This window comes from Pipistrellus kuhlii, unplaced genomic scaffold, assembly GCF_014108245.1.
Source record: "Pipistrellus kuhlii isolate mPipKuh1 unplaced genomic scaffold, mPipKuh1.p scaffold_m20_p_22, whole genome shotgun sequence".
NCBI lineage: Eukaryota > Metazoa > Chordata > Mammalia > Chiroptera > Vespertilionidae > Pipistrellus > Pipistrellus kuhlii.
This window is the reverse complement of record NW_023425521.1, coordinates 10,584,669-10,612,456: the sequence shown is the minus strand read 5'-3', so window position 1 is coordinate 10,612,456 and position 27,788 is coordinate 10,584,669. Positions and strand designations below refer to the sequence as shown.

Below are 27,788 nucleotides of genomic sequence, written 5' to 3'. Positions count from 1 at the left end.
GGTTGGGGAGGGGGGTGGTAAGGGAAAGAGATCAATCAAAGGACTTGTATGCAGTGCATGCATATAAGCCTAACCAATGGGCACAGACACCAGAGGGGTGAGGGCATGAGTGGGAGGAGGTGGGGGACATTGGTACGATAAGGACACATATGTAATACCTTAATCAATAAAGAAAAAAAAATCCACATGCCCAACCAAATAACTTATATGCATAACCCATGGACACAGACAATAGACAATAGTGTGGTGAAGGCCTGAGGGGAGGCAAGTACAGGATGGAGGGGGTCAATGGAGAAAAAAAGGGGGGCATCTGTAATACTTTCAACAATAAAGATAAATAAAAAAAATAAAAAACCTGCCTTGAAATGTCAAATCACTGACATGAGTTTATTTCAACTAAACTATATAATATTTTGATATAGAACATTTCACCATTTTGACTAGAAGTTGGAAAGGGTATCAGAGCCTCCTAAAGTGGAAAAAGAAATTCTACTAAAAAAAAAAAAAATGCTGCTCAATTCATGTTGCTTGAAAGAACAGTGGACACGGAATTAAACAACTGGCAGAGTTCACATTCAAATCTGGATTTGTTTTGTCCAAAGCCTGTGTGTTCTTTTCATCTTCTACTCCACAGCTCTCCTTACTCTTGAGATTCATTTTTCATTCTTGCTTGCCTTAGTATCTCATAATTTTATTGTAAATTTGAACTGTTGCTGACTTTTTGTCTTTTGACTTTTTCTCTACCATGGCAATTCATCACTTTCTTAATTATGGGTACACAGTTTTAAAATATCCTTAAAAAGGCTATATTCCAAACTTTCCTAGTATAGTTTGATGATTTGTTATACCATTAGTTTTAACAGTGTGAAGACGGAAAACTCATAATCAAAGGAGAATGGTTCTACAGCAAGCTACGGGCGGTATTTTGAGTTCAACTCAACAATGGGTCTAGGGAATCACTTTGACTTGTCTTCCTTCCCTTTTCTGAAATATATAACCAAGCTACTTATTATTTTTTTAACCTCACCCGATATGTGTTTTCCTTGATTTTTAATTTTATTTTTTCCCGTTAATCCTCACTGGCGGATACTTTTCCAATGGGGACTGAGCCCACAAGCCAGGCATGTGCCCTGCTTGGGAACTGAACCATGACCTCCTTGGTTCATAGGTTGATGCTCAATCACTGAGTCACGATTGACCGGGCAAGATTTTTTTTAAAGTTACTAACTGCAATATGATGATCAGATTAGAAGGGAATGAAACTGGATGTGAGTAGATGAGATAGGGAGCTAACTAATCTAATTTTTTAGAAACTCCAAAGGCTGGGGAAACAAAAGGTGGTAGTGTTGAGGATGTAAAAGTAGCCAAGAAACTTCCTTCTATACATGTTCAGTATGGGAAAAGGAGAAAGGAAGAATGGAGGGTGCTGTGAGCACAGACACTCCTACAATGTGGGTTTATGTTGTAGTTAGTTAGGTATGTGTCCTTCAGAATTTTCTCAAGGTAGAACACTACTCTCTATGAACAGAGAAAATGCCTTCATAGTATTTAAAACTAAGGAACAAAGGTATTTCTTCTTTCTTTTCTTTTTAAAAAATATATTTTATTGATTTTTTACAGAGAGGAAAAGAGAGGGATAGAGAGTTAGAAACATCGATGAGAGAGAAACATCAATCAGCTGCCTCTTGCACACCTCCTACTGGGAATGTGCCCACAACCCATGTACATGCCCTTGACCGGAATCGAACCTGGGACCTTTCAGTCTGCTCTATCCACTGAGCCAAACCGGTTTCGGCTCCTTCTTTCTTTTTGAATGCGACATACTCTTAAACCACTTTATTTTTAAGGATTCAAGCAACAAAAAACTGGAGTAATTAAATTTTAATATACAAGCTACAATCCACATTTATAATCAGAACCAATGACTGGCTACACTGACTATATTCCCAAGAATATGTTTTTCCTCAATTTTATATTAAAAACTATATAGAAAATCTTAAAAAAACTTTTGATAAAACATACCACATACAGAAAAGAGAAAATATATCATGTATGGTTTAAAGAATAATAAAACTTAACACTCATGAACTCACCTCAAAGTGGCCATTTTTTTAAATAGAAGAAATTTTCCTAAATGTTTTGTTTCATAAATGGCTTTTAAGATAAAACTTTATGCTAAAACTACATAAAGGACACTTCACGGTAACACTTTCCCACCATGGGTCAGTAATGCTATTAAGTGAAAGAAAACCTCTCTCCCATAAACACTGAATAAAAATTCACATATGTAAAAAGTTTCATTTAATATCCAACGGTACTCACATTCCAGTTGACAGCTAATTTGGTTAACCAAACAAAATGAGTTTTTCTTTACTGTTTTAGCAACGTGAACTACCCAAATGTGTAACATTATCATTTAAAGCATATATTCAAACTAGTCTTATTTCTATACATAGGAAAATAAGCGCTTTGGATAGGAGCCTTTAAAAATGGCCCAATTTTTCTCTAGTGAAGCAATAGGTTCAGAACTGAAATATTTTGGTAATATTATGCCATCTTATCATGTCTTACACTACAAAAATATTAATATTTTATAGGTTTGTATTTAAATTAAATGCACCTGTGTATCTGGCTAAAAGACATGGCATTGTATTAAAGCATTATTAAACTGTAATGAAACATATGTCTTTACGTAAAGAGAATTTCTTATTTCTTTAGAGTGGCTACAGTCTCAATCTCCAAAACTTCTTTTAAATCAAGTGCATGACTTACTACATGTTTGGTTTAATCTGAGCCTCGTCCTTCCCTGCTGCAGTTCAAGAAAGTCTTCTCCAATTTAACTAATAATAGGGCAAAAGATATTTCCTCAAAAAGTGAAGAGCTATCAACAACAATTCTACCCCAATAAAGGCTCTTATACATTTCCTCTCATTTCAACAGTGATACTAATATTAGTCCTTAAAGAATTACTCACCCAATGAAAGCCACCATCTGTTCCACTATGTGTTTGCTGAACGTTATTATAACAAAGATTTTCTGTAAAGAAAACACCAATTTTAATGTTAAAATAGTTATTTAGTATTGATAAAATATTAAATATTTCTCTTATAAAAAAACACCAATATAAACTCACAATTTTGGTTAACAGTCTAAAAAAGGTGACGCGCTGCTCCTAAATGAAATTTTAAAAATTCTTTATAAAAAATACCATTTTCGACTTACTTTGTATTTTAAAGATGTTTTTTCCTAAACACAGTTCTAGTCTTATTAGGATACGTGACCATGTCTGAGGGAAAAATATGAGTCATGAAACCGAGGGCTGGGGAGACATTCCACATGTTTTATGTATCTTAGAATGCTGTATACAACTGAAGTCATGGGTTCCCACATGGCCCCCACCACTGAAATGAAAGCTAAATCTAATCCACAGCTTCTTGAAAAGACTGTCCATCCTTCATGGAAACTTTTTATCATGCAAGTTCCATTCTCAGATCCTGAAGGAGCTTGTCTGTTCAGGATCAGGGTACAAACAAAGGCATCAACAGATCAGTGAGGATCTGTACCAGACCTGGGTCATTTCAATCTGGTGTTATTGAGACAGTTCCCATTAGTTAAAAATGTTGATACCTTACTTCACAAGTAAAGATGCCTTTAGGCCTAATGTGTAATAAATATTTTCAATTCAATAAATGTTACAAAATGTACTTATTATGGATAATATAAGGCATTATTAAGAGATTTTAGGGAACAGAAAGATGATAATACTTTAAGCCCTAAAGACATTTTATAAATTTTTCTATACACAGTAGAAAGATGGTAAGTGCTATGTATAGGTATATGTATATCAAAAGATAAAACTATAAATGCCACTGGTGGTAAAAGCAATGTGATATCAAAGTTCAAAGAAAGGGCCCTAGCAGGTCTGGCTCAGTGGATAGAACGTCAGACTGTAGACCAGGGTTCAATTCTGGTAAAGGGTATGTGCTTGGGTTGCAGGCTCCTCTCTGTCCTGTGCCCTGGCGGGGGGTGTGCAGGAAGCAACCAATTAATGTGTTTCTCTCACATCGATGTTTCTCTCTCTTTCCCTCTCTTCCACTTTCTAAAAATTAATGGAAAAATATCTCCGGGTGAGGATTAAAAAAAAATTTTTTTCAGAGAAAATGCCTAGATAATTGCACAATTTAATTGCTTAAGAACAAATCACATAAGTTCAGTTAATTAACTTCAAGAAAGTGATATTAGTTTAGCTTTAAAGAAGTGATAACTGATTAAATGTGATTGATTCTAGATTCTCTCTCCAAATTCCTGATTAAAACAAACAACCCTTTAGTGCTTTGTTGTTTTTTGTTAAATAATATAACCTATGTAACCAAAAGGGACAGAAGACAAATAAAAACACTCATTAAAAAAAAATCTAGCCCAGCCTGCGAGGCTCAGAGGGTGATATCCACCTGTGAACCAGGGGGTCGTGGTTTGATTCCGGGTCTGGGCACAGGCCCAGGTTGCAGGCTGGATCCCCAGCGTGGGGCATGCAGGAGGCAGCTGATTAGTGATTCTCTCTCATCATTGATGTTTCTCTCTTTTTCTTTCTCTCCCCCTTCCTCTCTGAAATAAATAAAAATGTATTTAAAAAATCTATTCATTATTAAATCTCAGGAAAGTGCCTAATTTAGATGAAAGCTTATTATTTTAGAAATAAAGCAATTATATTTTAATTAATGTCCTAGTATTGGCAGCTGCACAGTGTAAGGATATGTGTAAGGAAATGAGAATAATAAAAAGTTCTTAATTCTTTTTAGTGTTTGTTTATGCATCTGTTAAATGGAAAAAGATACCTATCTTATGGAAAAAGCAAGCACCCAGAGAGGTCAGTCAGGTACAAGATGGATGATGATTTTATAAACAATGTTATACAAACGGCGTATGAAGATTATGAAACTAATAAGACTATGATAGATCATTTTGGAGAAAAGCCTTAATATATGGGGGTCCTTCTAGTATCCATACTAAAAGCCAGTTACTTGGAACTATAAATATTTTATTAAGAAACAGCTAATGGTCTTATCTCTCAGTGATCTCACCAACATAAGCTTTCTCTACTATCATTTCCTAACATTCAGAATAAGCCAATGCCTAGATAATTGCACAATTTAATTGCTTAAGAACAAATCATAACTTAAAAAAAAAAAAAAAAAAAAGGAACAGCTTAAAAATTCCACTGTTCCGGGCAAGAAATAAATGTGTCTGAGTGGGGGATTCTACCAAGTAAACAAAAGGCACAGATCACTAACCAATCCTCTCGACCATGTGCAAAGGAGAAACACGGGGAAGGGGAGAGTAGGAAGAAAAAAAGACAGGATTATAGGAACTACTGGTGTCAGAATGTACAAAAAAGAACCTGTCTGTAAAAGAAGGGTCCTTCGATGGTAAGAACTGTAGATAGATTCATTTATTAAGTATTTATTAAGTACCTACTACATGCCAGATGCTATTTAGGCAGAATACCTCACTGAGCCAAGAGACAAAAATCTCTACCTTCAAGGAGCCTGGGTTCCAGAATAAGTGTGTGCAGTGGTGGGTGGGGAGGTAGAGAGGGAATAAACAATACACATACTAAGTAAATTGTACGGTACATGAAGTATTATATGTGAGCATGCTGACTTCTCAACTTCTTCATTATTTGTTTCTAAGGCTCCTTCTACAGCCAGAGGTCTTCAACTTGTCCAGTGGAAGGGGAAATCCTGATTTAACACTATTAGGTGGGCTGATGTGAAATTTATAGGGGAGGTTTAACAAGATGACAAAATGTCAATAAAAATAACAATGTTTATCAAGGAAAGTTGTCTAGTTTAAGCTGAGAGAAAAGAGAATCAGAAGAGGAGATAGGTTTATTATTAGATTACAGAAGAACCTGTGTTTCAGAAATATTTATAATGTTTATATTACTTGTTAGTATTCTTACCGAAAAAATGAGAAATGTCTGTTGCCTTGAGCTGTATCTGGATGTACACTCAGTGACATGCCTTTACAAAGTACATCTCTTTGATTCAATAGAACATAGCAAACACACCCCATGTTCTCAGTTTAGTGAAGAACTCAGATTCTTTCCTTTCCGAAACATGAAAGGATTTTAACTTTCTTTTTTCCCCTTCCACTCAGAAACAGTGAATAAGCGTTAACTTTATAGAATTTGGTTTAATTCCTGGGCCTTACGCAAGTATTTTATCTTCTCTAAAACTCAGTTCTCTCATCAATGAAATATGGATAATAACTACCTCACAGGATTGTTCTGAGATAATCAATGCCAACTGACTGGTATAGATCCTAATAAATCCCAGGCATCAAACAATTGTTTCCTTAATCACATAAATAATTTATAGTTAAGAAGACAATGCAAAAGACTGGAAAAAAAACACTGAACTTGAAGCCAAAAGACTAGGGTTCAAATTCCAGCTGTTTACTCACTCTCTTAGGTACCTATTACAGGTACCTATTACTTATTAACCTCTGTAAGTTTGATAATTATAAAACGGGAGTAATAATTTCTTCCTCCCAGTATTAGAATAATTAAATCAGATGACATACACTAAGTGCTTTAAAGTGTGAAACACTACATAAAAAATAAGCATTATCATAACTTGAAAAAAACCCACAAAAAACCCACAAAGAAAATGTTCTAAAAATAAACTATTTGGACTATTCTGTAATGACAGCTCTGATTAGCTGCATATCCTACCACTATAGGGTATGGTCAGCATAATACATTTTACTATAATTTTTAGATTATTACTTAAAGTAGTATGTGTAAGTTTATAGATCCCTAGAGGAACTGTTGTTATAAAGGGAATTAAATCTGTTGTTACTTTCAAAGGACTCCCTACAGCTAAATGCTAGCTTCTTTCTTTCCCCAGAAAGAACTAAAAAGATTACAAAAAAATATTATCTTCATGTACACTGAGAAATCATTTAAAATTCACCACAATATTTTATTACTTGAAAAATCCTGTTATGATATTTTAAATTTTTACTAAAGACACTAGCATTCCAATATTACAGAACCCATACTCATTGAATGATATACTTAATATAAGTGGGGAGAAATATTCCTTGAAGGAAGAAAAAACATATCCTTGAAATTCTGAGCAATTATGGCAGGACAAGTTCAATAACTCATCTCCAATGCCAACTTCTAATATCAGAGACTGGGCAGTAGAAGCAGCTGAAATTTCCCTGTTCCATCCTCTTCTCCTTAGAACTAGAGGTGGGGAGTGTTAAGAAGAAGCATGGGGGGTGGACGTGCTTTTAATTATTAAGGAATCATGCCAGAGCACGGACATTACTCACTGTTCTTGCCTTTCCTTTGGTGAATGCCTCTTTGTTGCAAACCTCATTGATTAAGGAATTCTTTCCAGGTTAATTTTAGTTTATTCTGGTGAGATTTGCCCTTAGAAGGAAACGGTTCATATCACAGTCCCAGAAGCAGATGTCCATGTCCTCTCATTTATGTTTTTTTTAGTCTCTTTTCGCTCCTTTATTCATAGAGCATACACTACACGTTTTGTTAAAAAGTCTTTGAAGGCTTGATTTTCACTTCTCTAACCACAACCCACATCTCTGCCTCTTCCGAGACCCCTTTCTTCCCCATTCTCCTCAACACTGACATGTACCCACTTTTCTGTAAAGAACATGGTATCTTGAGAGGAAGTGTTACATACAGTGTGTGAAAGAAAAGTAGAATTAGTGAAAGGCAATATTATCTCAGCTCATGGCCAATAAAGAAACATTTTTTGGACCATATATATGAAAATGATAAGCATTTTCCTACATGGGAACACTGTTTTTGTTTGGTAAGTCTTGCATAAATAGTTTCACAAGGCAAAAGTGAAATAAACAAAGAAACGAAGGAAGAAAGGTAGAAGGAAAGAAGGAAAAGAAACAAGGAGAAAGATAATAAAGGGATACAACTTTCCTACAAGGACAGGGAAAACCTGCACAAAATTCACTAACCTCTAAATCACATGGCTGAACAAGCTATCAACCAAAATCTGAATAATTCACCTTGGAATGAGCAAGAGAAATATGCCTTTTAATGGTCTCATCTTCATTAGGTAGGGAACAAGAAGATACAATTACCTGAATATGCATCTTAATGATTGCTTTTCCAATCAAGGTTGCACCAAAGAAAGTCCAAAAAGGTACAAGAAAGTGTCCACATGTTATTCCAGCCAGATCAAACAGAGGATTTGGAATCTGTAAATAAATAAAAGTAAAATGGAACTCCAACATATAATCCAAAGAACAGCTTCATTTTACCACCTGTAAGGCAATCCTTACACTGCAAAGAGAGGTATGTCTCTTGCTCAGCACTAGACTGTTCAGGTGAGCCAAGTATTCTATGTGTCCATAACTGGGTCTCACATTCATCTCAGGCTGTCGTTCAATCTGCTCAAAGCAAATCAGCTATTCTTCTGCTTGTATTACTTATGGCTAATATCACATAAATACATATATTTTTCTATCTCATTAGAATTATCGATAGATAAATTCCCCAGGAATTTAATACCATTCAGTAGATTGGCTGGCTATTTGGTAGCTGTTTTCTAAGGTGAGATATAAATGAGAAAAAAGCCTTAGATCATTTTCGTAGTTGCTAGGTTTGAAAATCTTAAGCCTGAAATAAGAGTATAATCTAGAAAGTGCTCACATCTATATATACCAAACATTGTTGTAAATTCACAAATATATTTTTAGGTGGATGTGTTCTTATTTCTCAACATAAAACATTCATTATTTATATTTTATTTTATGAGAGCCCAAGGCCATGGATTGTGTGATCTATTTTAGAAAGTCAAGTGGAAATACAAGAGCACGGATTCAGATATTTTGAATATTCAGTCCCAGACAAAGAAGTGATTCACAACAAATACCTTTTCTAAACATTCCCACATTTCAAGAATGCTAAAAGACTCTTTCATATAAAAATGCAAAGAGACCACAAGCTATTTTGAGTGCTTCATGCATTTTTCTCTCAGGGAAGTACTCTGTCCTTGTGGCTGTTGGCCAAACCATTTATAAATCAATTAATTTATATCATTTCGTTTTTGAACTTTCAAAGAAAAGTCTAGTTATATTTGTTACATATGTCCTTTTAAAAACAGTGTCATGAGTAAATTAGAATTCAAGTATTTTTTTTGTTAGTAACACTTGGATTCAATGACACAGCTGTTTTTAAATTAAAAGCCTTTATGCAATTTCATCTGACTTATTGTACAACCCATGTAATAACAATATCATTTCACAGTCTCACATCTGTCATTTCTTAAAAATTTTCATGTGACCCTCACAACTCTGTGAATTACAATTTTAACACTTTTCCTTTTTTATCAGGCTCCACCTCACATATGAGCCTGAGGATCCACATATATAATCTTAAACCCTCACATGAGCTTTTGCAATGAATGTTGTATTGCCCCATTTTGAAAATTAAAACCTAGGGTTCAAAGAGAGTAACCTGATTGAGGCTACATAGCTAGGAAAAGCCAAAACTGGTTTAGGAAACCTAAGTAAGCCTGACTCTAAAGCCAATTCTTTCCACAATATCACAGTACAAAATACCTGTAAGCCTCTCAAATAGTTAAGGTCAATATTGTGATAAAGAGCTTCTACATTAAAAAAAAAAGTTCGATTATGAAAATTTCTAGTATTGCCAAGGTCAAAGATAGTAATTTAGGCACAGATATGCTTTAAAATAGTCCTAGAATGTTAATAACAGATTAGAAATTTTGGCACCAAATTATCCACTTTTTGTCCATTTGCTTTGCTAAGGCTGGAAAGGGGGTTCTCAAAGATCTATTATTGTACTAATACATAATGGATAAAATAGCTGGGGTCAACAGAAAATAATTTTGTGAATTTTACTTTTAATGGCAGCTTTTATCATTCTCTACCAGGTGCACCTAGTTATTCTGGTCAAACCCACCACTGAACTACCAATTGTGTACAGGAGACCAAAGAAAACTTGAATTAAAATGCTCCATTTCAAATGTAGTCATTTCTATTATACAGAAAAGGACCAGGAAAAAACAACCATCAAAGAACGTCAGTTTTACAAATCTATAATTTGAGACATTAACCAAAACAAAAATTTTTTAATTTACAGTTATAATCACTATTATTTTGTATTAATCAGGTAAACATAGTGCAGACATTAAATGTTTGACATAAAGAGCATCTTAGTTCACTGTAACCCTTAACTTTGCCACACACGTTCCAATTACCTAACTAGGTGTTAGCGTCACTTAAGGCAGGCTTTATACACATTCTCTTTACAGTTAATGCTTGAAATTTTGGGAAAAGATGACTTATCTATAATTCTGAAAAGAATGAAGTCATTGTTAATTGGTTAAATGCACTTCATTATAAATTCTCTCTGAGAAGGATGGATTTTCTCTCTTTTGTTCTTACTGAATCAAGCCATTTAGGTCTGAAGTCAACATGGCATGATGAAATGCTTAAAAGTCAATAAACAAAATATGAACATATTACCAGAAAACAGCTCATTTGATGAGTAAGATGAATGATTAATAAAATTACATACCCATTAAAAGTGATAGCATTATTGTTCATTTAGGCATGTATCTTTTAAAAACAAACTGGATCAAAATATAAATCTAGCATTTATTGGAATTCCTCACTTTTAATACAATTTACTTACTGAAGCACAGGCCAAAATTCCAAAAAATCCAACCTTCTGTACTAGGTTTTGTACTGCCAGCTTAGCCCGGGAGGCAAAGTCCTATATAAAAGAAGGATATCAAAACATTAATGAAAAGTACAAGGAATAAGGGAAAATGACTGTTTACAGAGTTTATAATATTAAATGCCTCATGACCTGAAAGAATTGATTCATTTAATAAGATAAATTATTTTAAAAATTACAGGTGGCACAGGAAAACATGCAAATAAAATCTTTTTTCTTTCTTCTTCTTTTTTTTTAAATATATATATTTTATTGATTTCTTACAGAGAGGAAGGGAGAGAGATAGAGAGCTAGAAACGTCGATGAGAGAGAAACATCGACCAGCTGCCTCTTGCACACCCCCTACCGGGGATGTGCCCGCAACTGATGTACATGCCCTTGACCGGAATCGAACCTGGGACCCTTCAGTCCGCAGACCGATGCTCTACCACTGAGCCAAACCGACCTCGGCTCTTTTTTTTTTTTTTTTTTAATATATCTTATTGAGTTTTTACAGAGAGGAAGAGAGAGGGATAGAAATCTAGAAACATTGATGGGAGAGAAGCATCTATCAGCTGCCTCCTGCACACCCCCCAATGGGGATGTGCACGCAACCAAAGCACATGCCCTTGACCAGAATCGAACCCGGGACCTTTCAGTCCGCAGGCCAACGCTCTATCCACTGAGCCAAACCGGCTTCGGCAACAGAATCTTTTTTAAAATATATATATATTTTATTGATTTTGTACAGAGAGGAAGGGAGAGAGATAGTTAGAAACATCGATGAGAAAGAGAGTCATCAATCAGCTGCCTCCTGCACACCCCCTACTGGGGATGTGCCCGCAATCAAGGTACATGCCCTTGACCGGAATCGAACCCGGGACCCTTCAGTCCCCAAGCCGAGGCTCCATCCATTGGGCCAAACCGGTCTTGGTGGCAATAGAATCTTTTTTAAAAATATATATTTTATTGATTTTTTTTTACAGAGAGGAAGGGAGAGGGATAGAGAGCTAGAAACATGGATGAGAGAGAAACATCGATTCAGCTGCCTCCTGCACACCGCCCACTGGGGATGTACCCGCAACAAAGGCACATGCTCCTGAGACCTTTCAGTCCGCAGGCAGACGCTCTATCCACTAAGCCAAACCGGTTTCGGCCGTAAATGTCTTTTTAAATAGTGTTCACATCATAGACTATCTTTCTCTTTGGTTCAATAGTCTTACACGCAACAATCTTACAGAAAGGTCAGAATATAAAAAATAGAAGGTTCCGCTGAAACCAGTTTGGCTCAGTGGTAGAGCGTCGGTCTGCGGACTGAAAGGTCCCAGGTTTGATTCCGGTCAAGGGCATGTACCTTGGTTGCGGGCACATCCCCGGTGGGGGGTGTGCAAGAAGCAGCTAGTCAATGTTTCTCTCTCATCGACGTTTCTAGCTCTTTATCTCTCTCCCTTCCTCTCTGTAAAAAAATCAATAAAATCTATTAAAAAAAATTTTTTTTAAACAGAAGGTTCCTTCATATAGAATAGAAACAGGATTTAAAGCACTTATCTAATTCACAACGTAAGTAGTGTATTTCTACTTAAACACCCCCCCAAAAAAACCCTTTAACAAATATATGTAGAATAACCCTAGCAAATTACAACATTAAATATTAAAAATTTAAAAATAATACCTTCCTACTACTTACTTACTGAGGATGTGAGAAAGTCAAATGAATTAAATCAATAATGTATAAGTATTTTAAAGATATTTAATATAACCACTTTCAAGTATATTGGCTCTCAAAGTTAATTATTAACTAAATTCTACAATGCAACTTTTATAATTTTACAATTTATTTCCAAAGAGAGAATTTTCCTTTTGGGAATTAGCCTTATTTTTTCAGTAAGTCATTTTATTAGATTTAATATTTTTAAACAACTGAATAACTACAGTAAAGGGCACTTTTCATTTTCATTCAGATTTATTTTTTCTCCTTAAATAAACAACTATTGCATTATGAGTGAAATAGTAATTTAAAAACTGTTAAAAATATAATAAAATCAGCTTTCCCAAATAATATATTTTTAAACAAATTATACTTCTTTTTCTTTTGCATAATTTGTACAATCCAAATTACTAAATTTGTCATTTATAAGAAGTACTAAACAAAAACTAGAAAGGATATAATGAAAAGAAATGTTTTGAGTTTTGAAAATATCAAACAAACCTATTAGATTACAAACGAGTCATAAAACTGTCATTAATATAGCCTACAAGTTAAAATATAAATTCAGGAAAATGCCTTCTTTTACAGCCCTTAATATCTTCACAACAAATCCACTCTAATAAGAGTCAAGATGGTGCTCAATTGCAGAGAAAAAGTAAAAAAAAAGAAAAGAAAAAAAAGAATGGGGGGGGAGGTCAGTGAGGGGAACAAGAAAAAAAAAATATACAAAATTTATTTTAAAGACAACATATTTATAAATATATTTTCCAAGTCAGGCATATGTGGGGACATTTTTCTATCATAGAATTTATATACTCTTCAATATGTAAAATTATAGAAAATTAGATTTTTGCAAAAAATGGTATAAACAAGGCCAACAGTATTTACAATAGAAGGTTTGGTGTCCTGTTTTCTTTAAAAAGTTTTTTTTCTGATTAAAGTTGACATACACTATTATAGGTATCTCTTTTCTTTTTATCTTAATTTCAAGGCCTCAGAATCTTATTTTTTATTTAAACCAGGTGACTATGTTAAACTGATGGTGTTTTCTACTAGAGGTACACACACATATACATTTAAATTTAAAAATAGTATAATTATACCAATTGGTTTATATAAAAATGATTAAACATTATACAGATCACTTAATATACAAAATAATAAAAATATTTAAGCCTACAGAAGTTCTAGGAATGATGTTTTTAAAAACTTCCCGAAAGAAAGGAGACATTTTATCCCTCTGAGGCAGAATCTCTGTACTCAACAGAAATCAGGCAAGAACAAAGGAAAACAGACTCCTCGTTCTTTCAGACGCCTGGGTGCCCATCATCGATTACTCTCAACAGGGTTCAAGAAGTTTGGTTTGAGGGAAGAGTTACTCTATCCAAAGGAGTCACTCCCTTAACCATTTTCTTTTTGAAAATTAATTTTTAGCTGGCATATCTTACAAGGAGAACAAATTAAGTGCCTTTTAATAGGGAGCTTTTACTTTTTAAAAAGTCTGAAAGTCATGTACTGAAAATGGATTTCACAAATCTCATTATGTGCTTAACCACACGCACAGAGTGACCATGCTACTTTCAGTTCCTGTAATTTATTTTCCAGATCTTTCACAATATTCTCAGAATTAAAATTATACTTTCAACCACCCATACATATTTATTTAAATTAATGTTTTCCCTTGCCTGTGTAATTCAAGTAAACTCAGGGGATCATTGTATTAGTATTTATAACAAATCTAAAATATTTTACAATAGTAAGAGAACTCATGTTTAGATTTCATAGACACAGCATATTTTGTTTTTATTTTAAACTTATTTAAAGCCATATATTTAAAATGGTATTGCTCTAGAGGTTTATTAATATATTTTGAAGGAAAATATTCTCTTACTGTTGAAAATTTCATTCTTTTACTGTCTAAAATGTTCTACATGTAGTTGCACTTTCCTGTTTGTTGCACTGTAGTTTAAAACTTCTTTATTTTTTAAAAATAACTTGGTACTTTTTCATTATTTGTGTAATTTGACAGATCTTTCTTAACATTGATTTTAAAGTAATATTATCTAGGCATTACAATATTTACCGTATTTTTCGGACCATAAGACGCACTTCCCCCCCCCCAGAAGTGGGGGGGGAAAAGTCCCTGCGTCTTATGGTCCAAATATAGCCTACACATATACTTTTAAAAAAAAGTTTTTTTACTTGCCCGGCTCTGTGTGGTCTCTGTGTGCTTGCCCGGCTCTAAAATGGTTCTAAATGCTGCTGTTTACTTTACAGGGTTGATTACATGTGTTTATGACTGTGATGTTGGGTTTTAATGCACATAAAATATTTTAGGACACTATTTGTTTCAGAATCTTTTTTTCTTCATTTCCCTTCTCTAAAAACTGGTGCGTCTTATGGTCCGGAGCGTCTTATGGTCCGAAAAATATGGTATATATCCCCCAAATAGAAAGAACTGTGCTGTGGGTATATGATTTGACAATAAACCCAAATACTAGTAAACACACACACATCACAAACCATCAAAAAATTCCTCTTCTACTAAAGTTTAAAAGAATCATTTCAAACCAAATTTGCTATTCTTTTTAGGCCATCAAATAAGATATATAAGGCAAGGAAAGGTATGCAACAATAATAAACAATAATATCTTAAATAAAAAGTTTAACAAATTAGTATGTCAGGTATTCAATATTCAACTAAAATGTAAAAGAAAATTAGTATTTCATTTTAATGATTTTAAAGTATTTATGGGAACAATGTATAAGTTTAATTTGATTACTTCCTCAATTTTTTTTTTTTTTTTTTTAAATATATTTTATTGATTTTGCACAGAGAGGAAAGGAGAGAGATAGAGAGTTAGAAAGATCGATGAGAGAGAGTCATCGATCAGCCGCCTCTTGCACACCCCCTACTGGGGATATGCCCGCAACCAAGGTACATGCCCTTGACCGGAATTGAACCCGGGACCCTTCAGTCCCCAAGCCGATGCTCTATCCATTGAGCCAAACCGGTCTCGGCTACTTCCTCAATTGTTATTCTTCATTTTTTAAAAATCTGTACAACTAAAACCAAATTCCTTTAAATAGTTTCATTTCTCTGGATTCACATTTCACAATATTTACCTATTTCACAACTTACGTGCTTGAGAGGCAAGTTTCATTCTCTCGCTCTACCTAAATAAATAGCATGCATTTACAATTCACATATCATTTTCCATTTTTTAAAAATAAACAATACAAATAAATAAAATTATCCTTCCTTCTCCCACTGATATTTATGCTTCTGAAAGGAGGAATGAGAGACACTAGGAATATTTCCCATTGACTACAAGAGACAGATGAAGAAAAGTTAAATCCTCATAGTTGAGATTTAAAGGATTAATAATAATATTAATAATAAACCACACAAAGCCTTCAGATATAAATATTCGGCATTACTTTTGCTTCCATTTCTTTTCCCTAAGAAATACACTTACGATTAAGGGAGAAGAGAAACTGTATTGCTAAGCATAATTAGCTTATAAAATATTAGTCTTTGAATCTAAAGATGTCAGATTAGAGCTAAATACTTTAAATAGCAATAGTCATCTATTTCATTTTCGTAAGTGGTCACATGAAATTTCAAGATCTCTTTAAAAAGTGACAGTAAATTCCTATACATGTTATAATAAATGACTGCAATATTATCATAGATAAATATGTATTTGGTTAATAGTTGATGTTATAGTTGACCTGTTACCATTAATGTAATGGTAAATTTTATGAATTATCTTCTTAACCCATGATTTAAAAAATATATATATTTTATTGATTTTTTTATAGAGAGGAAGGGAGAGGGATAGAGTTAGAAACATGAGAAACATTGATCAGCTGCCTCCTATACACCTCTTACTGGGGATGTGTCCACAACAAGGTACATACCCTTGACCAGAAACGAACCTGGGACCCTTCAGTCCGTAGGCTGACGCTCTATCTACTGAGCCAAACTGGTTAGGGCTTAACCCATGATTTTTAAAACTGCTGAAATGCTCTTCTCGGGGTTGGTATTAAAAGTGGTTCCATAGCCAATATTAAAAACCACGCAGCATATGTTGCAATAATAATTCCTGGTGCAAAAGAGAAATTTATATTATAGTATTGTATTTGTGAAGTCTTTTGCCATCTAGAACATGTTATTATGTCCTAGTTAATTGTGTTGTGGCAAGCAAATTAAACTCTACTAACCAGAAATGGGGCTACAAAGTAATAATGAGAATGTTGCAAGCTGTTTCAGCATGGTTGACACTCTCTGAAATATTAACTTGTTATAAAGATCCCAATAACCATGTCATTATTTTCTACAATATTATCATATTCCACATAGTAAATAACAAATGAAAGGGTACAATAGTTCTCATCTTCATGGAAAGTACAATGAATCATAATTCATAATCTTTAAATCTTTCTCCTTTTAAAAACAGACTAAAAAGGTCTTAATTGCAATTTTCTACCCATTATTGAACTCTTTGAGTGATTTTCATATGAAAATGTAGAGCATTAATTCACTCAATTCAACTGTTCACTCAATTCAGTGAAAAAATTCTTTTGAAGTATATTTTGAAAACAGTTACACATCATCCATTTTGTTTTTTTGAATTATAACGGTCTCAAACACACTTATGAAATGAAGGAAATAAACTCTAGGATAACAAGAAAAAATAGGAATATTTACTCGATAAGATAAATTATTATGACAGTAGAAAGAAGTTAATAAATTTAAGATGCTGAATTACAAAATGCACACACATTTACCAGAAAATAGTAATCAGGACAGTGTTGTGTAACTTTTTCTGAAAATGAAATGTTTTTATGTCCAATTTACATTATTAAATCAGAGATGATCACTGGAATTTAAATAAAGTAAAAATTAGGGCAAAATACTAAAATAGTAAGTATAGATAGAAAACATCACATAAACACATTTCCATAAAGCAAAGCAAAGCAATTTTACTCTGAAACTAACTTAGAGATTTGAAATTTTAAGAAGAAATTCTAGAGTTCTGAATCAAGATGGTGACATAGGAGGATTATGAACTCACTTCCTCCACAAACAAACTTAATATAGAGCTGCAACCTCTGAAAGAAATCCAGAAACTAGCTGAGAGATTTCTAGTCTGATTCCTGGCTTTTTGTGGCTGCCCCTGAGGACATATCCCTGGCAGCCTGACTCTGGCAGCCAGTGGGGTTTGTGTTCATAGGTTCAAGGGATGGTAGCAAACACAGAAACAGTTCTTAGCTAGCTATTCCTACAGGGTTCAGAGCAGAGCGAGCAAACAGAAATGCCCATATTCAAATCTTCCCCTCACAGGAGTATATTTGCATACTTTAAAATTTGCTGCCTGAAGACTGTATCTAGATGCTGTTGGATCTCCCAGTTGTTGAGGGGCAGCCACAAAAAGCCAGGGAAAGGCACCTCTGAGAGAAAGTCTTCCCCACCTGGTGAAAGAAATAGACTTACAAGTCCAGGAAGCACACAGAACCCCAAACAAAAGGAATCCAAAGAGGACCACACCAAGACACATAGTAATTAAAATGCCAAGAGCAAAAGACAAGCAGAGAACTTTAAAAGCAGCAAGAGAAAAACAGTTAGTTACCTCAAGGGAGCACCTATAAGATTGTCAGCTGATTTCTCAACAGAAACTATGCAGGCCAGATGGGAGTGGCAAGAAATGTTCAAAGACATGAATAGCAAGAACCTACAATGAAGATTACTCTACCCAGCAAAGCTATCATTCAGAATTGAAGATCAGATAAAGAGCTGCACAGATAAGGAAAAGCTAAAGGAGTTAATCACTGCCAAACCAGTATTATATGAAATGCTGAAAGGTATTCTTTAAGAAGAGGAAGAAGAAAAAGGTAAAGATAAAAATTATGATCAACAAATGCATAACTATCAACAAGTGAATCTAAAAATCAAGTGAATAAAAAATCTGATGAAGAGAATAAACTGGTGAATATAATAGAATCAGGGGCATAGAAAGGGAATAGACTGACAATTTGGGGGGGAGGGGTCTGGGAAGAGACTGGACAAAAATCATACACCTATGAATGAGGACAATGGTGGGGGTAAGGGCAGAGAGGAGCTGTGTGTGTGTGTGTGTGTGGGGGGGAGGACAGGAACAATTGTAATAATCTGAACAATAAAGATTTATTTTAAAAAAAGAAAACATATTAAAGAATAAACCTCCCTGGTAAAGGTAAATATATAAATTCAGGACAATCTAATGTTGTGAAGGTGGTGAGTTAATCACTTATAAAGTAAGTATGAAGTATAAGAGACAAAAGAAGTAAAAATAATTATAACTACAATAATTTGTTAATGAGTACACAAGATAAAAAGATGTGAATTGTGACCCAAAACATAAAAATGTAGAGCTCAAAAAGAAAAAAAGTAGAGATTTATTTTTGGCCAATATGGCTCAGTGGTTGAGTGTTGACCTATAAACCAGGAGGTCATGGTTCAATTCCCAGTCAGGGCAGATGCCCAGGTTACAGGCTTGATCCCCAGGATCCCCAGTGTGAGGCATGTAGGAGGCAGCCGATCAATGATTCTCTCTCATCATTGATAAATTTTTCTCTCTAGCCCTTCCTCTCTAAAATCAATGAAAAAAATTTTTTTTTAAATGTAGGGATTTATAATACACTTGGCTTTGGCTGGATGGCTCAGTTGTTTAGAGCGTCATTCTCTTATATGTCAAGATTCGATCCCTGTCAGGGCACATACAAGACTTTGGGTTGTGGGCACACAGTGCAATATATGGATCTTGTAACATAGAAATCCATACATGAATCTTATCTAACCCTATTAACCAATGCACCCCCCCCCCCCAGTAAATATAATTTTTAAAAAATGGGCAGAGGAACTGAGTAGGGATTTTTGCAAAGAAGAGACATACATGTGGCCGACAGGTACACAGAAAGTGCTCACCATCAGTAATCAACAGGGAAAATACAATGAAATATCACCTCACAATTGTTAGAACAGCTATCATTAAAAAGACAAGAGATAATAAGTGCTGGTGAGTATGTGAAGAAAGGAGAACCTCTGTGCACTGTTGGCAAAAATGTAAAATACAACCACCCTATGATACCCAGCCATTCCATTTCTGGGTATTGATCCAAAGGACACAAAACAATCTAAAAAACAACAACAAAACTACACATGTCCCACATGTCCCAAGGTACTGCAGCATTATTTACAATAGCCAAGACACAGAAACAACCTAAGTGTCTCTCGATGGAGAAATGGATAAATAAAATGTGAGATACAGTGATATAACACACACACACACACACACACACACACAGAATAATAATATTCAGCTATAAAAAAAGAGAATCCTGACATTTGCAATAACATGGATGAACCTTGAGGATATTATGATAAGTGAAATAAGACACAGAGAGAAAGACAAATACATGATCTCACTTATACAAGTATATGAAATCTTAAAAAAAACACACCTCAAACCCAAAGTAATAGACACAGAGAACAGATTGCTGGCAGGGGGTGGGGATGGGCAAAACAGGCAAAGTTGGTAAAAATGTACACACTTCCAGTTATAAGACAAGTTTTGGGGATGTAATGTATAATATGTTGACTATAGTTAACAATACTGTATTGTATATTTGCAAGTTGCTAAGAGAGTAGATCTTAAAAGTTCTCATCACGCTGAAACCGGTTTGGCTCAGTGGTAGAGCGTCGGTCTATGGACTGAAAGGTCCCGGGTTCGATTCCGGTCAAGGGCATGTACCTTGGTTGTGGGCATATCCCCAGTAGGGCAAGTGCAAGAGGCAGCTGGTCGATGATTCTCTCTCATCGATGTTTCTAATTCTCTATCCCTCTCCCTCTCTCTTCCTCCCTGCAAAAAAATCAATAAAATATATTAAAAAAATTCTCATCACAAGAAAAATTATAACTGTGTGGTTATGGATGTTAACAAAACTTATCATGGCAATTATTTTGCAATACCAATGTATGTCAAATCATTATGTTGCACATCTAAAACTGATAAAATGTTCTATGTCAGTTATATCTAAATTTTTAAAATTTAGTAGCTAAAAAAAACCCACAAGAAACTAATGGTAAAACTAGTTCACAGATGTGGCAAAAATCAAATATTAGAAATCTGTATACTCCAATGTGTAATAAGCAAAAGTTGATCTGTCTGTTTCAGACCCCATCCAGTACACTAGCATTTTGGAGTTCAAGATAATGATTGTAGGCCCTGGCTGGGCTGTTCAGTTGGTTGGAGTCTCATCTTGATACACCTTGGTTGTGGGTTTGATCCCCAGTCAGGGCATATACAAGAAACAACCAATGAATTCATAAATAAGTAGAACAAACTGATGTTTCTCTCTCTCTCTAAAATAAAATTTAAAAATGATTGCAAAAGAGTATAGATTCTCTAGGTAGAATGATCTATTGCTTGTTTTTGTCACCATCTGAAAATGGGACTATGATTTTCTTTTCTGTGAGGTACAGAAAAAATAAAGGCCCAAAAGTCATTAACCTGAAGGCGATTGTGCCTGTCGTAGGTTCTATGGCACGTCCTCCACATTAACACTTTCAAAAATCATATAATAATCAGTAAGGTTTTTCACATACAACTATACATAAGAAATATATAATCTGGGAACAACACACATTTCAGAGAGTTGTGCTCAAAATATGAGACTATCAGCTATATCTGGGTCAAAATTAGGATTAAATGGATGTCTGTATGTACTGATGTACTAGTTATCAAATTTACTCTGGAGGGATGAGGCCGTAAAAGTATTCTTTTAACTGAGGCATGACGGATATACAGAAAGGTACACATATATAAAATATACATCTTGATGAAACTTTCAATGAACACACCCATGTAACTACCACCAATATCCAGAGATAGAACATTACCAGAATTCCAGGAACCCCACTGGTGGCACTCCTAGTAATTACTCCTCACCCCAAAATAAACACTATCATTGACTTGTATTACACAGATGTAGCTTGTCTATTTTTGAACTTTACATAAATGGAATTGAACAGAACTTCCTTTCTGTCTGGCTTCTGTAGCTCTACATCATGTCCACGTGATTACATGTAGAAATTATTTCTTGCTGTTGCTGTATAGTATTCCATTGTATGAATATACTGCACTTTACTGTTGGTGAACATTAGGACTGTTTCAACTTTGGGGCTAGTATGAATAATGCTGCTATGAAATTCTTGTACAAGTCTTTTGGCACATCTTCCTGTTGCACATAAATTTTCAAATGGAATTGCTTTATCATAGGGTATGTGTATGCTTAACTTTAGTAGATAATTCCAAACATTTATCAAAAGTGGATGTAACACAGATTACTCTTTATTTTTTATTTATTTATTTTAAAAAAATATGTTTTATTGATTTTTAACAGAGAGGAAGAGAGAGAGAGAGCTAGAAACGTCGATAAGAGAGAAACATCGGCCAGCTGCCTCTTGCACATCCCCTACCGGGGATGTGCCCACAACCAATGTACATGCCCTTGACTGGAATCGAACCTGGGACCTTTCAGTCCGCAGACCGACGCTCTACCTCTGAGCCAAACCGGGTTCGACCAGATTACTCTTTTTAAAAAAATATATATTTTATTGATTTTTTACAGAGAGGAGGGGAGAAAGATAAAGATCTAGAAACATTGATGAGAGAGAAATATCAATCAGCTGCCTCCTGCACACCCCCAACTGGGGATGTGCCTGCAACCAAGGTACATGGCCTTGACTGGAATCGAAACCGAGACCCTTAAGTCCGCAGGCCAACTCTCTATCCATTGAGCCAAACCAGTTTCGGCCACAGATTACTCTTAATAGTGCTTCCATGTTGACAATTAATAAGCTCAATTGAAAAAAAAAATCTAAAAAATTTTCCTCTGCTACAGATGGTTCTAATGATTGTTTGTGGTAAATAGCAGTTCTGATAATTCGAATGAAGATTAAATAAATCCAAACATAAAAAACAAGAGGAAAAGCAAAGCTTTAAGTATTTTAAATGCTGAGTTTAAAATAGGCCGAAGCTCTATCCATTGAGCCAAACCAGTTTTGGCAAAGATGAAACGTTCTTATAGATACAATGCAAACACCAATCTACAGAGTTCTTGGAAATCAAAATGATAGAGTACCGATTGCACTGTCTTCAAACTTCTCTGAGCCAGTCTCTTATATTTTCTATAAGATGGTGATAATAATACCTATTACCATGACCAATAAGAGACAAAACTGATTATGGGACAAATTTGTTTCGAGTGAAGTTATATTACTGTCAAAGATGAAAAAGCCCGAGAGCTAATGGAACAAAGTATCTTGTCAGAATTCCTGAGCAGACATGATGAGCTCAGTTTTAATGCAATCTCATAACTCGGGGGATGATAGGTTTTTGTTTGTTTTTAATATAAAAATAGCAGCATTTTTATATAGAGAAGGAAGCAGGAAAAAGGGAAGGAAATGCATTAAGAATGAATAAGTTATCAAATCTGCCTTGTAATACCACCAACTGGTTTATTAAACCTTCCATCACAAGAAGGTAGAGAAATAGCTGAGATTACTACATTTGAATGCTAGTTCTTTCCTTTCTAATTTTATATTTAATTCCCAGTTTACATTCAATACTATTTTGTATTAGATTCAGGAACACAGCATCATGGTTAGATAATCATACTTTACAAAGTGTTCCTAAATTCTAGTTCTTAACATATTCTTGTCTCCAGAAAGAGGAAATTTTTTAGTTATTTAGACCTGTATGGTTATCTCACTAATCTTAAAACTCACAAATAACCTATTAAACATAAAATATCTCTTGGGTAGTCTAGAAAGAAAGAAGATATGGAAGAAGTAAGGTTTTCAGAGGCCTTTATAGGGCTGACCATCAATATTTGTTAACATTTTCAGATTAAAAGAAAGAAAAAAGAAAGAGAGAAGTATGTTTGGAAGTTCAGATAAGCATACAGTACTTTCTTCCTCCTTTTTCTAGTCCAGCCAAATTAAAATTAAAGGCCAAGTAACCAGCATTAAAATTGGCCAGTATCCGCTGCTTCCTTTTCCTCTGTCCATCTCTCCCCCCATTGAAAAGAAACCTAATAGTAATTCTTAGGCAGGCAGGCGTCTACTCCTATCGGCCTGCCTAGCCGCTACTTGAAAATGAGATGATTCTGAAGCCCAAGAACCACAGTGCTCTAGACACTCAGGGAAAATGTCTGAGTATGCAAGATTTATTAGAAATGACACATACAAGTAATAAAACTTTCTTTTCTTTTCTTTTTCCTGTCTGAAGTCAGTTATTGCCTCATGTGATCTGCTCATGTCTCACCAGAAAGGCCTTTTACCAAAATCTCAGTTGATGCTGGGGGTGGGGAGAGGAGCGGAAATCAACTCTAATTTTTAGCCCTTTATAACAGATTGCATTTTGGTTACAAGTAAGTAATAAATAACATTTATTTCCAAATTCAGACTGGAATCTAAAAAACAAAAGCATATGATAAGCTGCTGTGTATGTAACACAACAAAAATAGTCCAAAGCTTTGCAAATTAAGTCAGTATGGAATTTATAAAACTGTTCAGGACAGGAAACTTAAGAGACTGAAAACCAAGGCTAAAGATAAATGGGATCTTCTCTATTATGAGAAATGTGAGTAGTGGACTTCTTTCCCAGGACAGAACCAGTTCTACTTAATAGATTTATAAATAGCTCTGGAAAAAGGAGCAGAGAATTTAAGTTCCAAATCTACAGTTGAAATGAGAAGTGCCAAATTTGTGACAATAAATTGGCAGGTGAATTTCAATGTGGACAAGAGTAAGATAACACATTTAGGGAAAATGCATTTAAATATGAAATAATGAGTTATAAAAGTTTTGTGATATGAACAAAGAAAAGGGAAATGGAAGCAGTCTCCCAAGTACACAGCTTATTGAAGTAAAACAACTTATTAAAAACATTAGCAAATCAGAACTGTAGTTGTAGAAATCTGAAAAACATGAGTATAGTAGCTGCCCTGGAAAATGATGTGCAGTTTTGATAACTTCATGGTAGGAAGGATACAGAATTAGATAAACATTTCTGAAAAAAATATTAAAGTATTAAAAAATATTAAAATATTAGTGTTTGGGGGCTGTTAGATATAAAAAAATAAATGGTCACATTCTCTAGAGAGGGTAAAAGGCAATTAACTGAAATCTGTACAGTTATAAAAAGAGGAAAGGCGAACTGTTAAAAAATCTTGTAAGAATGAGAGACAAATTTAAGCAAATGGAAGCATTTAAATAATAGGCTAACAAATACAAATGTTTACAAGTTTAGATAAATAGATGCAGATTTATATGGGGGGGGGGGGGGAGAAGGGACAAGGAATCTAGAATATATGTTTACTTTTGAGGGGAGCACCGGATTAATTATCATGCCCACTTCCTGATCCACTACATAGTGCTTTAGTTTAAAAGCATGACAGCTCGCTGTCAGTAATGAGAGCATGGGCCAGAGCACTGAAGGATCTCAAGTTCGATTCCTAGTCAAGGGCAGGTACGTGGGTTGCATATTTGATCCCCGCCCTGGTGGGAGGCAACCAATCAATGTATCTTTCACACTGCTGTTTCTCTCTCTCTCTCCAACCCCCCACCCCAAATCAATGGGAAAAATATCCTCTAATAAAGATCAACAACAACAAAAACACAACAACAACAACAACAACAACAACAAAAAACAAACAAAAACATGACAGGTTATGTTTTTACCTTGTAAGGACCAAGACAGAAAAATGGGAAGAACACTCTACCAAGAGAAATTTTCTTAAGTATTCAGCAAGAGAACTACAGATCTATTGTCACAAACCACAAACTAATTTCTATCTCATTAGAAACAAAAACCTCTGTAATATGAAATGAGCATAATGGTAATCCTGACATCCATGTTGTATAAGAAACTCTGGTTTTGGGCCAGGACCCAGGAGCACTCAGCAGTTATAAGAGAATGTGGGTTTATATTTAGTGTGTTAACTGATTTGCAAACTCATGAGCAAAATCACAACATACATAGCCTGTCGGTCCAAGTTTCAATGAAAGAGTCCTTTCTAAAGGCATTTTACAAAAGGTATTTGAAACATAAACCTGAAAAAAAAATCTTTAAATTGGTTTAACAAAAGTAACCTAATCTTTACCCCTGCTTATTTTTCCCCCATATCCGTAAGCAGGTGTGCAAATGAAAAGAAAAAAGCAGACATAAACGAAAACTATATTCTACTCAATGCCAAAGCAAACTAACAAGAAAAACAAACATTTATTATTTATTGAGCTTTGTTAAAGGCCAAGCTATATTAACCTCTTTTTCCCACTGCATCTTAAAATCATCTAATTTCAATTAGAATAACTTTATCGAAAGTTTTTTCTATATATTTTAATTTGATCATTGAGAGTTAGTGAGCCTTGCTAGAATATAAACAACTTTAAACTTCCATTACTTTGTATTCTTTTCTGTGAGGAATAACTAAATCAAAAATTCCCCCAGTTCTTTTAGCTAAATTTATTTTGTTACAAAAAAAAATTAGGCAAATAAAAATTATTTTTAGAAAAAATTTATTTTTAGGAGGTTGGATTTAAAAGTATTCATTAAATTTATTTATTTTTAAAAAATATTTTTATTGACTTCAGAGAGGAAGGGAGAGGGAGAGAGAGCTAGAAACATCAATGATGAGAGAGAATCACTGGTTGGCTGCCTCCTACACGCTCCCTACTGGGGATTGAGCCTGCAACCCAGGCATGTGCCCTGACCAGGAATGGAATAGTGATGTCCTGGTTGATAGGTCAATGCTCAACCACTGAGCCAGGCCAGCCAGGCCATTAAATTAATTATTTAAATAAAAGTCTGCCAAGATGAATATAGAAATGCACAACTAAAAACAAATGGATTCAGGAAAGTACAATTTCCTAGGACCATTCAATAGCTTGCATCAAGTTATAGCTCTCTGTCCTGTTCAGTTGGTTACTATTATAAGAATGGGTTAAAGAAATAGAGGAGAGCCAGAAAATGAAGAAAGATAAAAAGTCTGGAAGAGTTTATTTTTTTAAAAAATTGATTGGTTAGAGAGAAAGAGAGACAGAGAGAGACAGAGAGAAAGGAAAGAACAAGTGGGAGAGGAAGAAGGAGAGGGAGAGAGAGAAATTTGTTGTTCCACTTATTTATGCATTCATTGCTGATTCTTGTATGTGCCCAGACCGGAGATTGAATCTGCAACCTTGGTGTATGGGGGAATAATGCTCTATTCAGTTGATGCTCTAACCTAGGGGTGTCAAACTCAATCAGAGAAGGGGCCAAAATCTAAAATCCAGCCTAAATCGCAGGCCGAATGGTTTACTGAACAGTCATAAACTGTCATTGTGATGGAAACGCAGTGGAGTGCAGTGATGACAGCGCGGTGCGGGCCACATTGCAAGGCCTGGCAGGACGGATTTGGCCCGCGGGCCTTGTGTTTGACACATGTGCTCTAACCAGTTGAGCCACCCGGCCAGGGAAAAGAGTTTAATTAAAGTAAAACTTTCCTGAGAAAGCAAATAAAATGAGGCATTAAGAATTCCACCATAAATCATGCTAAGTGTGTTTAGAGATTACAACTGTGTGTTATGTGTGACAGAGAGCACTCTGACTCCTGGCAACCGATGAATGAGTGACATCCACCATGTCCTGTCCTCGGCAGACAGCCCTGTCGGCTCCTGCAGACGCATGCCTACGGCTTCTTTAAGGACCACAACTACAGAATTACTTTAAACGCTACCTTTTCTTGTGGAACCAAACGCAAGTAAGTGACTTTCAAGTACCAAAGCAACTCTGCTAGTCAGTTGCAATCTCCTGCAACAGAATCCTTCAAGAGAGACCACTGAAAATTGCTTAATCTTGATGGTACTTTGTGGTAAAATCATGAGCCAGCTCAAAAGGAGAAAAGGCCTGCCTTTTCAAAAACTAAATGCTCTTGGGTGTGGTTGGATGATTCTGAAAAGAGAAACTACAATAAGCCTCGGCCTTTAAATGATTAAAAAAAAATATGTGTTTAAGGTGTCTCTGATGCTCATTAAGGCAACATCTATCAGTTAACCCTTTGCAAACAAGCAAGAGACCGTGAGAGCAGGAAGCTTTTCTGTGGAACTCCTGACACAACACAAACCATAGCAAAGCTTAATGCAAACCCTCTAGAGTCCACGTTGACAAATTCTTTAACAGGCCCTGTGGTTACAGGGAAGCTGGTTTCACTCTGACTCACTCCTACTCAAATAGTTTACTGGAAATGAAGGGGAGG

The 27,788-nt window shown here is 35.0% G+C and overlaps 1 protein-coding gene across 2 annotated transcripts in view; it reads right to left on the bottom strand.

Annotated features, from left to right (window-relative positions):
• VMP1 (vacuole membrane protein 1) overlaps positions 1-27,788 on the bottom strand; it is a 99,564-nt gene that overhangs the window by 17,802 nt on the left and 53,974 nt on the right. For both annotated transcript variants that reach the window (XM_036451481.2, XM_045586377.1), the window contains 3 exons: positions 10,715-10,795; positions 8,134-8,250; positions 2,975-3,036 (listed from right to left, as the gene is read on the bottom strand). In XM_036451481.2, the coding sequence (XP_036307374.1) occupies positions 2,975-3,036; positions 8,134-8,250; positions 10,715-10,795 (260 nt within the window). The remainder of the gene's footprint in view (positions 1-2,974; positions 3,037-8,133; positions 8,251-10,714; positions 10,796-27,788) is intronic.